This window comes from Echinops telfairi, unplaced genomic scaffold, assembly GCF_000313985.2.
Source record: "Echinops telfairi isolate 266 unplaced genomic scaffold, ASM31398v2 ScPeMD7_655;HRSCAF=1070, whole genome shotgun sequence".
Taxonomy (NCBI): domain Eukaryota; kingdom Metazoa; phylum Chordata; class Mammalia; order Afrosoricida; family Tenrecidae; genus Echinops; species Echinops telfairi.
In genome coordinates this window covers 16,909,966-16,922,972 of record NW_022104553.1, presented here as the reverse complement: position 1 = coordinate 16,922,972, position 13,007 = coordinate 16,909,966, and the positions used below count along the sequence as shown (strand labels likewise).

Sequence of the window (13,007 nt, the reverse complement as noted above, 5' to 3'; positions counted from 1 at the left end):
TTACGTTAATCTCTTAATATATAGAAGAGATTAAACAAGGAAGCAGAGATCAGAGAGACCTAGAGTGGAGTGCATCCTTGGGACCTGAGGACCCAGTGCTGGGAACCTCCTAGATCCGGGGGAAGCTTGATGCCAAAGATCTGCTCCCAGACCTGACAGAGAAAGCTTAGCCCTAGAGCTCACTCAACTCACCCACTGCCCTTGAATCGATTGGACAGGGTAGAGCTGCCCCTCTGGGTTTCTGAAACCGTAACTCTTTAAGAAAGCAGACAGCCTCATCGTTCTCCTGCGGAGAAGCTGGTGGTTTCAAACTACTGCCCTATGATTGGCGGTCCACCAGGGCTCTGAGCTCCTGCACTGGGTCATTGAAAGAAAAACAAAACTCATCACCATCAAGTTGATTCTGACTGATATCGGCCATAGAGGACAGGGTAGAACTGCGCCTGCATGTGTCCTAGGTTGGCACTTTTTCCGGAAGCAGACAGCCCGAGGAACGGCTTGTTGACTGTGGGGGTCACCCGCTGTGTTTAATCTGGGTCACAATCTAAATTGAGGACCATGGAGTCGATTCTGACCCATAGTGACCCTGGAGGGCAGGGTAGAGCTGCCCCTGTGGGTTTCCAAGGCTGTAACTCTTTACAGGAGTAGAAAGCCCCATCTTTCTCCTGCGAAGTGGCTCATGGTTTCGAACTTCTAATCTCGCGGTTCACAGCCCAACACCCAACCCCTACACCCTTGCTGTCCCTAATCAGTTGCCTCGGAATCAGTTCTGACTCCCAGCAGCCCCACCAGCCACAGAGGGGGCTCCCCGGGGCACTTGGGGGGGCTTCAGTAGCTAGCTCTCAAGTCTTTCTTCTGAGGGGCTCCTGGGCAGACCCTACCGAGGACCGTCAGGAAAACAGGTCTTCCACCGTTTGCACCACTCTGGGGCCGAGGAGGACACGGGCCTTTACAACTCGTATCATTGAGGCTCAAGACGTGCGTTATCGAAACTGTTTCTTCAGGGTATCGTGTGGGAAACAAACAGATTTCTCCCAAGTTGTCTCCCCCAAATATATCCCAAACTTAGTTGCTTGCTACACGTGGTGAATGACTATATACTTGGAGGTCAATAAAAGTAGGTCAGAGGTTATTCTCCCAAAGAGTTATCAGTCATCCAGAGCAATCAGACTGTATAAAGTCTGTCACCCTAAGTAGGGTCCACTCCCTTCTGATCAGGATAGTAGTAAATTGTTTCCTTGAAGGAGAGCCCAGGGAGGTCAAGCCCACTCACAGGTGACCAAAGTTAGGCCACCATCATGAATCTAGGGTCCACCCTTCTTGTCACACGTGTACCCCTAGTCCCTCCCCTTCCTGTCTGTTATGTGTTCACCCCTAGCTCATCCCCTTCCTGCTATGCTTATGCCCATTGTATATCCCCCTCCTATTGCTTGTATTGTCCATGTTACAACCCTTTCCTATGACGTAAGTCTTTATCTGTAATTAGGGGGCATGCATGCCCCCAGAGATATATAAGCCTAGGTTAGTAATAAATCTCTCTCGCTCTCCCCTGCCCTCTCTGCCCACGCTGTGCATGGACCTGGCTGTTGAGATCATGGCCATCCAGGAGGTGAGCATGCTGCCATGATATGTGTCTGACTCTTTATTGACTCTCTCATTCTCTATCACTTTACTATAATCTTTAATTATCTTAATCGTACAATTGAGCCTATCGAACCCATGATTAGTTGTGGGGGGCTGGCTTCCCCCACAGTATTGTACCCCTAAAAAAATCTAAGTGATGGTTAAGATGGGGGGGGTGTTTTCAATTAGGTGACTTACCTATCCATAATGATGATAGGAAAAATGGAATGGAAAAACTTCTAGAACATGGACTTCTAAACGTATTTGGCTTACCATCCCCCATTCAAGAAAAAATATAAATAAAAAATTACTCAATATCCACTGATGTCACTTTTGTATTACAGCCTGTGGTAGTTACATAATCTGCTGTCAACTTGAGACTGAAGAGTGAAGAGGTGGCGATCAGCCTGTCAATCCGGTGGCAGACCTCCTTTGAAGGCGCTAAGGAAATAGCTTGTTGGAGGCGGGACACACACTCACTCCATGCGAGACATTTCTGTTGCCAAGACACACGGAGCTAAGCTAGAGCCCCGGAGCTGGAGAAGCCAAGGTGGAGACCCCTGCCAGCCCTGAGATGGTTCCACCACCACTGGATCCACAAGACTTTCCACCCACTGGCCTGGGATCTTCCTGCATTCGGCATCAATGCATGTTTCGTGAGTTTGAAGAGCACTTTATACATTGGTATCAGACATATAGGCTAATACCAGACTTCTGCACTTGATCTGGACTGGGCTGGGATGTTTTCTCAATATTCAATAGCTCTTGTATATAAAGCTCCTTCTTATACACCTATGAGTCTCCCTGGATTTTTTCTCTAGTCTACCTGGACTAACACACAGCCCACACTCCAGGATGAACTGTAGGTGTGGAGCCAGAGCCTTGGTGGTGCAGTGGGTTCTGCGTTGGGCTGCTAATCACGAGGTCAGTGGATTGAAACCAGCAGCCGCCTTGTGGGAGAGAGACAAGGCTTTCTACCCTGCAAAGAGTTACAGCCTCAAGAAGGAAACCAAACTTGACCACGGTTCCCATGGATGCAGGAGGCAGACTATTTGCTTCAGGAGCACTGAGCTTTATAGGACTGGTGGTGGACTAATTTGGGAAAGAATACCAATCATGGCTGTACAACACGAAGAGTATTCTCAATGACACTGAATGATGCAGGTAGAGGTTGTTGAATTGGAGAATGCTTCTTGTGTACATTTCTTTTGCCACAGTTAAACGAATAATCACACGAGTAACAATGAGTACAACGAAGAAGAAACTGTTCTAGAATCGAAGGTGGTGTGGATTGTACAACTCTTCTGGATACGATGGAATTATTGAGTTGTATGACATGTGGCTGCAGTGCCAATCAAACTGTTAAAAGCAAAAAAGACTTACAGCCTCGGAAACTCAGGGAGGCCTTTGTAGGAAAAGGCCTGGTGATCTGCGCCCTGGGGCGGTTTCGAACTGTTGACCTTGCGGTTTCCGGGCCCAGGCTTAACCCCTGGGCCACCATGGCTTCTTATTGCAGGGTCTTCAGGTTTGTGCAATTTGAGGAAGCTACTACGTGACCTTCCCTCGAGATTGCTAAACAAAACAAAACCACTTCTTTCACCACCACGGCCCCCGTTTGGACTCTGCCCACCCGCCGGGCCGCAGGACGAAAGGGTGGCTGGTGCTGCCAGCCACGTTCCCCGGAGAGGAACTGCCCCTCTGCTCTGGCATTGACAGCTGCTAGGAGCTGGAATGGACCCCAGGATGCCATCCCTTCTGAGCCCTCCCGCCAGCCCTCTTCCTGCACCCCCCTCCTCCGAGAGGACTGAGTCTTTTGAACGGCCCCTGTGGGTTCTCAGGGCCGTAACTCTTGATAGTCCTGGAAAGCCTTGCCTTTCTCCAAAGGAGCGACCGGTGGGTTCCACCCGCTGACCGTGTGTAAACACCGTGGGTGGTCTTCCTTATTCCGGAAGATGCTCAGCTCGCCGCTTGAGGAGCGCCCACCTGCACCCCCTACCCTGGCGTCAGGCATTTGCACCAACCTCAGGGGCAGGTAAATCACAGGCCCCCCCGAAATCCCACAAGCACAAGGTCAGCACTTTCAGACCACCGGCCCCTCTGAGGGAGAACGAGGAGGCTGTCTACTCCCACAAGAGTTGGCCTGGGAACCCTCCCGGGGGCAGTTCTCACGGTCCTGGCGGTGGGTTTGGGGATGACCCAGAGAAGGGCCGAGGAGGAGTGGGTCTCTAACTGCAAGGCCACCAGCAGTTCCAAGTCAGCAGCCATTTCTCCAGCTGTCTGCTCCCGTGGAGATTCATGGCCTCGGAAACATATCCTATCCTGTCCTCCGGGGGGTGAGGAGCCGGGACCCCCGGGATGGTAGGGAGCTGTCTGTTTCTAAAGGACCCAGAGAATCCACTCCTGACATGCTTCTCCTGAGAGACCAGGCCCTGGAGGAGGCGTCATGCTTGGTAAAGTGGAGGGGCAGCGACGACAGAGGGGAAGGCCCCCAAGGAGATGGAGGGACACCACGGCTGCCACCATGGGCTCAGGCCGTGTAACGGCCGTGAGGAGGGTGTAGGTCAGGCCAGTGGGTTTCATTCTGTCCTGTGTGGGGTCACAAACAACTCGGGTGGCATGTGGCAGCAACCACGGCGCCAGCGACAGGTAGTCACGGGAGCCCTTGTGGCACCATGGTTAAGGCGCTTGGTTCAAACCAAGTGGTCTGTGTTTAAACCTTCTGGCTCTGCAGGAGAAAGGGAGGTGACCTGAGGCCATAAAGATGTACAGCTTAGTGTTTGGGCCGGGTCCGGACCAAGGCAGCCCCTTGTACCAGCTTGAGAAGACAAATGACCTGGCTGAACTTGAAAGCACCTGAACTTCAAAGCACCTGCTTTCAGCGTTTCACAGAGCTTACCTCCCAGGACAGAACACCATCCCCCTCTCCCTAGCATTGTTTCTAAGAACATATTTACCGACAGGACGTCACCTGGCCCGAAACTTGCACCTGCAGCACAAAGCACCTCCCTTCTCCTTACCGGCCCATATGCCTTTAAGCTCATACCCTATATAAGTCTCATTGCCTCACTGCCAGGTGCACTTCTCTGACCTAACTCCTTGGGTCTTGGAATCTGCCCGGGGGCTCAAGATGCCCCTGTCCCTTTCCCTGCTCTCCCTCCCCTCCTAGGAGTTCTTTCCCTGCCTCAATAAAATCTTCCTCAACTTCACATTCCTGGCTAAATTCTATCTCTGTCCTGCGCCTCCATCTCCAACCTTTCACTTAGGAAACCAGATGGGGCAGTTCTCCGCTGCCCAGAAGGGTAACTGGGGGTTGGAATGGATTGGATGACACTGGGGTTGGTAGCTTTTGAGTATTTATTCTGCCTTCTGTTACACCTGCAAACTGACAGGAGGACTCCAAATTACAGGACCCTCGGGTGGAGCAAAATTGCAGAAGTAACACGAAAGGGCCCGAGTTAGGTTCACGGGACACACGCGTGACCAGAACGATAGGATTCCACAAAGGCAGGGCTAGAGCGCGCCTTGGAAGTGAGGCTGGTGTCAGTTCGTGGTCTCGTGTCCTTGGGATGTGTCCTCGGGAGGGAGAGACATCCCGCTGGGGAAGGTCAAGGGGCAGGAGAAGAGCTCGACCCTCAGTGAGATGGATGGACACAGTGGTTGCAACAATGGGCTCCGCTATGGAAATGATGGTGAGGAGGGTGCAAGGCCGGGCGGTGCTTACAACCCACGGTGTTTCCACAAGGTCAGCGGTTCTAACCCACCAGCCTCTCCTTGGAAGAAAAAGACTGGCTAGTCCTGTAAAGAGTTAGTCTCAAAAACCCACAGGGGCAGTTCTACTCTGTCCTGCAGTGTCCCTGTGAGTCGAATTGACTCTGTGGCATTGGGTGAGGTTTTTAAGGAACCTTCTGGCCAGGCCTCTTCCCCAAGGTTCCGCTGAGTGGGTTAGGACTACCAACGTGTAGGTTAGTGGCTAAGAGCCGCCGGTTCACAGAACACTGGATTTGACACGCTTCTTATCATGAGGGGAACAACACGTACTGTATATGTTTGCACCAAGCCAACAATTGTGCGGACGGCGCAGGATCTGGCTGCGTTCCATCCTGCTGTTTACTGGGTCGCAAACAATTCAACTGTACCTAACACAACAACAACCAAGAACCAGTCTCACTTAACAGAGCGCCCCTCCTCAATCCCCCAACAGAGGACAATCGCTCCCTAGGGTTTTCGGGTTGCCAAGTTCCACGGGAGCAGACAGCCTCATCGCCCCCCCCCCACCCCCAGTGGTTGGTGGGTTTGATCCGCTGACCTTGCAATTAGCAGCCCAAGGCCTAACCCGCAACGCCACCAGAGCAACCTTCAAGTTTAAACGCACATACAGTAAGATAAACTAGGGCAGGCATCTCTCATTCTACCGTGCAGATTGTGTGCTGCGCATGTGTTTACCAAATGATTGTGGAATTCCTGTCCTGAGCAAGCCTACAGACATCTCTTCCCGGGCAGGGCAGGCTCGCTTCATGCCTCTAGGTCAGGTTTTGGTCACTCTCATCTCATGCCAAGCCTTTCCATCATGCTGTCGCATGGGCATGGAGTAAAGAAGACTGAAGGAGAATCCATGCACTCGAATCGAGCTGCTGCAGAGGAATGCTGAAAGTACCAGGGACTGCTAAAAGGGCAAAGGGAACGAGCGTGGCCAGAGTGCTTCTTAGCGGCAAGGATGGTGAGACCTGGTCCTACATAGTTTAGACCTGTTGTCAGGAGACAGCGGTCCCTGGAGAAGGGCATGATGTTTGGTCGAGTGGAGGGGCAGCGAAGAGGATGGCCCTCAAGCAGATGGATTGGCACTGTCGCTGCAACACTGGGCTGTGTTACAGGAACAATGGTGAGGGCGGCACAGGGCAAGGCAGTGCTTTGTTCCGGTGTGCTTAAGGTCGCTGTGGGTCAGAAACGACTCGATGGCACCTGACAGCCACAACACCGCACCCTTGCTGGTGTAGACGTAGCTTTAAACACACTGGGAGACAAAGAAACAAGAAATCCGCGTGGCTTGCTCTACGGGACCAGGAACAAGACCTGCAAGCTCGCCCAGGGTCACTGCTGTCCAAGGTCAAACCCCAGCGAAAGGAAAAGGGTGCAGAGATTTGGGTAGAGGCTGGTGGTGGCAGAGGAAGGAACAACATGTGGGGGTGTTTGACTGGTAGATTTAGATGCCCAGGTAACAGCAGGGGGCTCTCTCCTGAAACTTAACTGGAACCAATCCTGCATTTGCAACTTTTCCTGTGTCCAAGTGACACTTGCGTAAAATGTTTTAAAACTATTAGATGAAAGGAGTAGGGGAGGGGTGGGGGTGAGGGGGCTGGGCTCTCCCAGGGAGGTCCAGATAGGTACACACGGACGAGGCAGAGATGGGTGGGGGCAGGAGGGATTGGATGTGGGGGACAGGGAGAGAGAAGATCCCCAAGTTTCTGACGGGGATTCCTGGCAGGTCGACGCATCAATTAGGGGTACCCCCCCCTCACCCCCACCCCCGCCAGGAGGTGATCTGAGTTTGGAGACCAGGTGAAAAACTGAGACCGTCAGAAGTACGTGTATGTGTGTGTTGCTGGGGTGGGATGTGCTCTGGCACGCAGGAAGATTTGGGGGAGTCGTGGGGTAATGAGGAGGTCAAGGATGGCACCCACAGTTTTAAGGGCAGGGTTGTTTACATCCTTGTGTGGTCTCAGGGGACCGGTCATGGAGGTCCTGACCGTGTGACCTCGGACAACTTGAACTCTCTCTGAGCCTCAGCTGCCTCCGCGTTGCAATGGGGGTCTCAGCCCCCACCCCCATTTCGCTCCCTCCCGGCTCCGCAGGTCTGCTGCTGAGGGGCGAAGGGCGCGATGGCGGGCGAGTTCCAGAGGGGCCGGCCTGGGGCCCGTCCCGGACGGTGTTCTCGGCCCTGCCGTGCCTCAGTTTCCCCATCTGTCCGGCGGGAAGCGCGGGCAGGAGGAGACTTACCCGCAGGGCGCCGGGTTGGATCGCAGGCCGGATCCCCGCAGGTGACGCCTGGGGACTGAAGGCCGCTCACCTGTCAGCCCGAGACTTCCGACGTCCACGTCCTGTGTCCAGCGTTTCCCAGGCAGGTCACGGGATTCGCCCTGACCCCACACGAGACCCGCCCCTAGCGTTACCCAGCCCGGGCCGGGCCGCCCAATCAGCGTTCGCCCGAGTCTGCCAATCCCAGCCAATCCCATGGAGGGGCGGCTGCGGACGCGTGTCAGTCTTAAAGGTGTGATTGGTCCGCAGCGGGGCGGAGGAGGCGGGGAGACAACTCACCCAACCAATGAGACTGCGTTTAGAGCGTGAGTGGCGGGCACCGGAGCTGAGGCGGGGCTGGGAGCGCTGGCGGGAAAGGAGCCCGGGAGGGTACCTTCGGGGCTGGGTCCTGAGCCCTCCGTTTAGAGACGGGGGGCTTCCAGGGACTTCAGAAAAAGTTCGTGGCCCCGACTAAGAGAGGGACTTAGTAAGTCCCCCTGCTCCGTGGTCCATTCTCCGGACACAGCTGGAAAAGCGACTTCTCCTGCCCAGGTGGTCTCCACTAGGAAGTGGTGCACGGATGCGATAATTAGGCGGAGCTCTGGTGGCGCAGCGGTTAAGCACGATGGGCGGTGCGAGCCCCCCAGCTGTAGCGGCGCGGCAGAAAGGCCTGGCGATCCGCTTCCACAAAGATCACAAGTTTGGAGAAAAGAAAAATCTTTTACCAGAATCAACCTCCGGTTGTGTCCGTTTTCTTTATTGGGTTTTCTGTTTCGGTTCCTATTCATCCTCCACCCCCACCCCCACCCAAAAAAGCATTTGTTTTGTTTTCAGAGTGGTTGTGAATATACACACAGCAGGGTATACACCCACCCAACCGTCTCCACGTGGACGACTCAGCGACCCATCTCTGAGTTGCCCCGTCTACGGGAACCTACACGCACTGCCCCTTAAATGTCCTTTCTTTTTTTTCTTTTTTTAAACATTTTATTAGGGGCTCATACAACTGTTATCCCAATCCATACACACATCAATTGTGTAAAGCGCATTTGTACATCATTCTCAAAACATTTCCTCTCCACCTAAACCCCCGACATTAGGTCCTCATTTCTCCCCTCCCTCCCCACTCCCCCCTCCCTCATGAGCCCCTGATAGTTTATAAATTGGTATTTTGCCATATCTTGCCCTGTCCAACGTCTCCCTTCACCCACTTTTTGGCTGTCTGTCCCCCAAGGAGGAGGTCACATATAGTTCCTTGTAATCGGTTCCCTCTTTCCTACCCATTCTCCCTTTACCCTCCCTGTTTCGCCAGTCACACCACTGGTCCTGTAGGGCTCATCCGCCCTGGATTCCCTGTAAATGTCCTTTCTTCTAACCTTTCCACCTGCCGTTGTCACTTTGAGACCAGTCTTAAGAGAGCTTAAGAATGTTCACCGTCCAAGGTAACTTTTTCACCAAACCAAAAACTCACTGCCATCAGTTGATTGGGACTCCTAGTGAGCCTATAGGTCAGGGCAGAACTGCCCCTGTGTGTTTCTGAGACTAAATCTGTACGGGAACAGAAAGCCTCTTCCTTCTCCCACGTAGCGGCTGGGGGAGTCAAACCGCTGACCTTGAGGTTAGCAGCCCAATGCCTTATCCACTGCGCCACCACGACTCCTTAGAGCAGTGGTTCTCGCGGCCCCTTAATACAGTCCCTGATGTGGTGGTGGCCTCCCCACCATAAAATTATTTTCATTGCTACTTCATAATCATCATTTTGCTACTGTTATGAATTAGGCGACCCCTGTGAAATGGTCATTTGACACTCCCCAGGGGGGTCACGACCCACAGGTTGAGAACCGCTCCTTGCATCGTGTCAATTCTGACCCACAGGGACCCCCAACAGGCAGGGTGAGAACTGCCCTGTGGATTTCTGACTGTGACTCTTTTTTTTAAATTTATTTATTAGAAGATCATTTTATTGGGGGCTCTTATAACAATCCACACATCAATTGTATCAAGCGTATTTGTACATAGGTTGTCATCATTTTCTAAACATTTACTTTCTATTTAAGCCCTTGGTATCAGCTCCTTTATATTCCCTTTACAGGAAATAGAAAAGCCTCCTCTTTCTCCTAGGGAGCAGCTGATGATTTCGAACTGCTGACCTTCCGGGCAGAGGGTGGAAACTGAGGCATGGCCTCAACGCTTCCCCACTCTAAAGAGGTCTTGTGCAGCGATTCACCCGATGCAGTCTGTCGTTTGATCTCTTGACTGCTGCTTCCATGAGCACCGGTCCTTGACAACTTCGATCTTGTCTCGGTTTGCCGGGATGTTGCCTGTGGTCCAGTGATGAGGACTTGGGTCTTCTTGACATTGAATTCTCATCCATACTGAATGAAGGCTGCGGTCCTGGATCTTCATCAGCAGGGCCTTCAGGTCCTCCTCACGGGAGGCTAGCCATCTAAACTCAGGGCATCTGTCAAGTGGTCAAGTGGGACTCCCTCTGAACTCGGATCTGGCCCCTTGCTCTCCTCCGGATTTCTGGGGTTGCGGGCATTCCTTGACTCTTAGATGCCTTGCCCCTCTAACCCTGCCCCCGACCCCTTTAAATGGAGGACCTCCTGTTTTGCTCTGGGTCTGAGTCTCTTCTCTCACGGAGGATTTAGGGCTCTGGTTGGTGTGAGCTGTTTGCCCCTGGTTGCCCTCTGGGCTCCTAACCGCACGACCAGCAGTTCGAAACCACCAGCCGCTCCTCCGGACAAAGAAGAGGCTTGCTACTCCAGTAAAGAGTGGCAGTCTCAGAAACCCACAGGGGCAGTTCTAACCTGTTTTACAGGGTCCTCATGAGTCGGGATTATGTTGATGGAGTGCGTTTTGTTTTGTTTTGCTCCGGAACTCGGACGGTTGGAACCCACCCCATGACCGGGCTAATTTCACCATCAGGAAAGATGGCTGCTAAGAAAGCCAATGATTGGGACCTTCCCACTGCGCCACACGGGGCTGCTCTGGGTCGGAATGATCCCAATTGAATACGCCGCTGTAACCAAAAGATGCATCGAGCAGTCCTGGGCAGACAGAGGGAGCACTTAGCACTCGATGACAAAGCTAAGACTCACCCAAGAAAAGTCTGTCTACTTGCTCCCCTAAAGACTGCAGCCAAGCAAGCAGGCCATCTTTAACACAGCAGGGGTGCAGGGGCGGGACGGGGGGGTGTCAGAATACCCTGACTGCAGTGGGCTTTGTCCTGCCCCCGTCTGGCCTCCTGGTAAGGGAAGAGAGCACACTTTCAAAGACCACGCTTCCAAACAAGGTCAAATCCCAGGTTCCAGAGTCCCTTCAGCCCACAGGAGGAGTGTCTCCGCCAGGTTCCCCTCCCTTTGTCCCCACACCCCTCTTCCCATCAATACGGGCACCCTGAAGGACCTTCTAGCTTTTTCTTTTTAAATTTTAAATCCTTTTTATTGGGAGCTCTTCCAGATTTCATAACATTCCGTAGTTCAATCACATCAAGCAGTATTGTACAATCGCTACCACAATCAGTTTCAAAGCATTTTCTTTCTTCTTGGGCTTTTGATATTCGCTCCCCTCCCTCCTGCCCTCTACCCCCACCCCTTATTTTATTTTTTCCTACAATCGTTTTTTTCTTTTTGCCATATCTTACACAATCCAATATTCAGGTACAATTTAATCGCATTGAGTAGAGTTAGACAGTCATCAGTGCTATCAGTTCCCTCCCACCACCACCTCCCTTTCCATACCCTCAGGGAACCATTGCTCCTATTACTGTTTCTGAAGGGTTATCTCTCTTGGCTTTTATGTACTGAACAATCTTAAATACGCAAATGAACATACACAAATCGAACATGATTAATGAGGGAAACACATTAAAAATAGGAAGGGGAGGAAATCTTAAAGAACTAGAGGATCCTTATGCGTTTCATCAGTGCTGAACCGCACCCTGGGCTTATCCTCCCTTCCGTGTGGCCCTTTGGAGAGGGCTGAAGGGCCTTCTCTGGGTTGGCAAGGAGTGAGCTGGAGCCAGACACCTGGCAGAGACTGGCTGGGCTTCCAGGAAGCTGGAGCCATAGACATCACGGGGCTGGTGCTGAAGGAAGGGAGGAAGGAAGGGGGGGAGGGAGGGAGGAAGACGGGTCCTGAGCACGGTGGGGCTCCCTAGAGCAGAGGTGGGGGTGCCTGACCTGGTTGGTTGAGGTGGGGGGCAGGAAGGGAAGGGATGGGAAGGTTCCTGGGGCTGGGTTGTGATGGCATGTCACTGGAAGCAACCTCCCCAGCCCTCAGGGACCCCCTGAGGACCCCAGGCACAAGGCATTTCCCACCCCCAATCTGGACCCAGAAGCTCATCCCCTCCGCCTAGGGCGTGTTGGGTCAGGGGCAAGGGCTGGCTCAGAGCATGATTGGGCAGGTCTGAGCCCAGCAGGGTAGTGGCGGCGGCAGGGGGCAGCAGCCAAGAAGAGGGGTCAGACATCACAGGGGGACACTCCGGGGTGAGTGCGATGTCTTCGAAGAGGTCCAGGGTGGACGCGTCCAGGGCTTCCAGGCACAGGCTGGGGACAGCTCGGCGGGACACCTCGACGGGGGCCACAGCGCAGGCCACTCCCAGGAAGGGGGAAGGGGGTGGCAGGGGTGGCCTCTGGGGCAGGGGTCTCTGAGGAGGCGCCTCCTGGGACAGGATGGACAAGGCCAGGTGCTGGGTGGCCGCTTCGATCTTGGCAAACTGTCTGTGGAGAGAGAGGGATGTTAGCTGGTTGGCCAGGAAGCAAGCCACCCCGGAACCCGGCCACCCCCACAGCCTGCCCTCCTTTCACTAGTCTGTCTCCTGCTCCATGTCCCTCCCCCAGGCTGTGGGAAATGGAGAACCGGGAAGGGAGTGTATGCAGATAAATTCGCTCTGCTCATATTTAAGGAGTCTGGGAGGCCGGGACTCTGGTGGAGCGAGGCTGTTAGTTTATTGTGCCAACCTGGCTGATAAACACATGTGGGGTTAATTGAAGGGCGGAGGGATAAATGGCTCAGTGAGCCTTGCCTTTCCAGTTTCTTGCTTTGTGATAGTCGGACCAGGGTGCAGCTGATTTAGCCAGTTCCTCCTTCAGCGTGCAAGGCTCACTTCCTGCAAGACATCCCTGAGGAGAAGCCACATGGACCTACCCCGATGCAGCCCTGGGTGCTAGAGCAGCCATGTGGAGACCCCTGCTAGCCCTAATATGCTTACACGTTCACTGACTCGGTTCCCCCCTGCAGTCGGCATCATAGTGTGTGTTCTGTGAAATGTAGGAGGACTTTGTGGATTGGTGTTGGACATATGGGTTAATGTTGGACCTGTGGGCTTTAACCACTGCACCACCTTAAGGTTTTCTAAGCTGTAACCT

At 53.3% G+C, this 13,007-nt stretch overlaps 2 protein-coding genes across 3 annotated transcripts in view; both read right to left on the bottom strand.

Moving 5' to 3' along the window:
- ISOC2 (isochorismatase domain containing 2) overlaps positions 1-7,730 on the bottom strand; it is a 15,224-nt gene extending 7,494 nt beyond the window's left edge. The window contains exon 1 of one of the 2 annotated variants that reach the window (XM_004715711.2): positions 7,618-7,730. The gene's annotated coding sequence lies outside the window, so the exon portion shown is untranslated. The remainder of the gene's footprint in view (positions 1-7,617) is intronic. The other variant, XM_045292977.1, reaches the window with a different exon arrangement.
- Positions 7,731-11,890: 4,160 nt separating this feature from the next.
- Positions 11,891-13,007, bottom strand: part of CUNH19orf85 (chromosome unknown C19orf85 homolog) — an 8,178-nt gene continuing 7,061 nt past the window's right edge. Inside the window, exon 2 of the mRNA XM_030886265.2 lies at positions 11,891-12,359. Coding sequence (XP_030742125.2) covers positions 11,891-12,359 — 469 coding nt within the window. The remainder of the gene's footprint in view (positions 12,360-13,007) is intronic.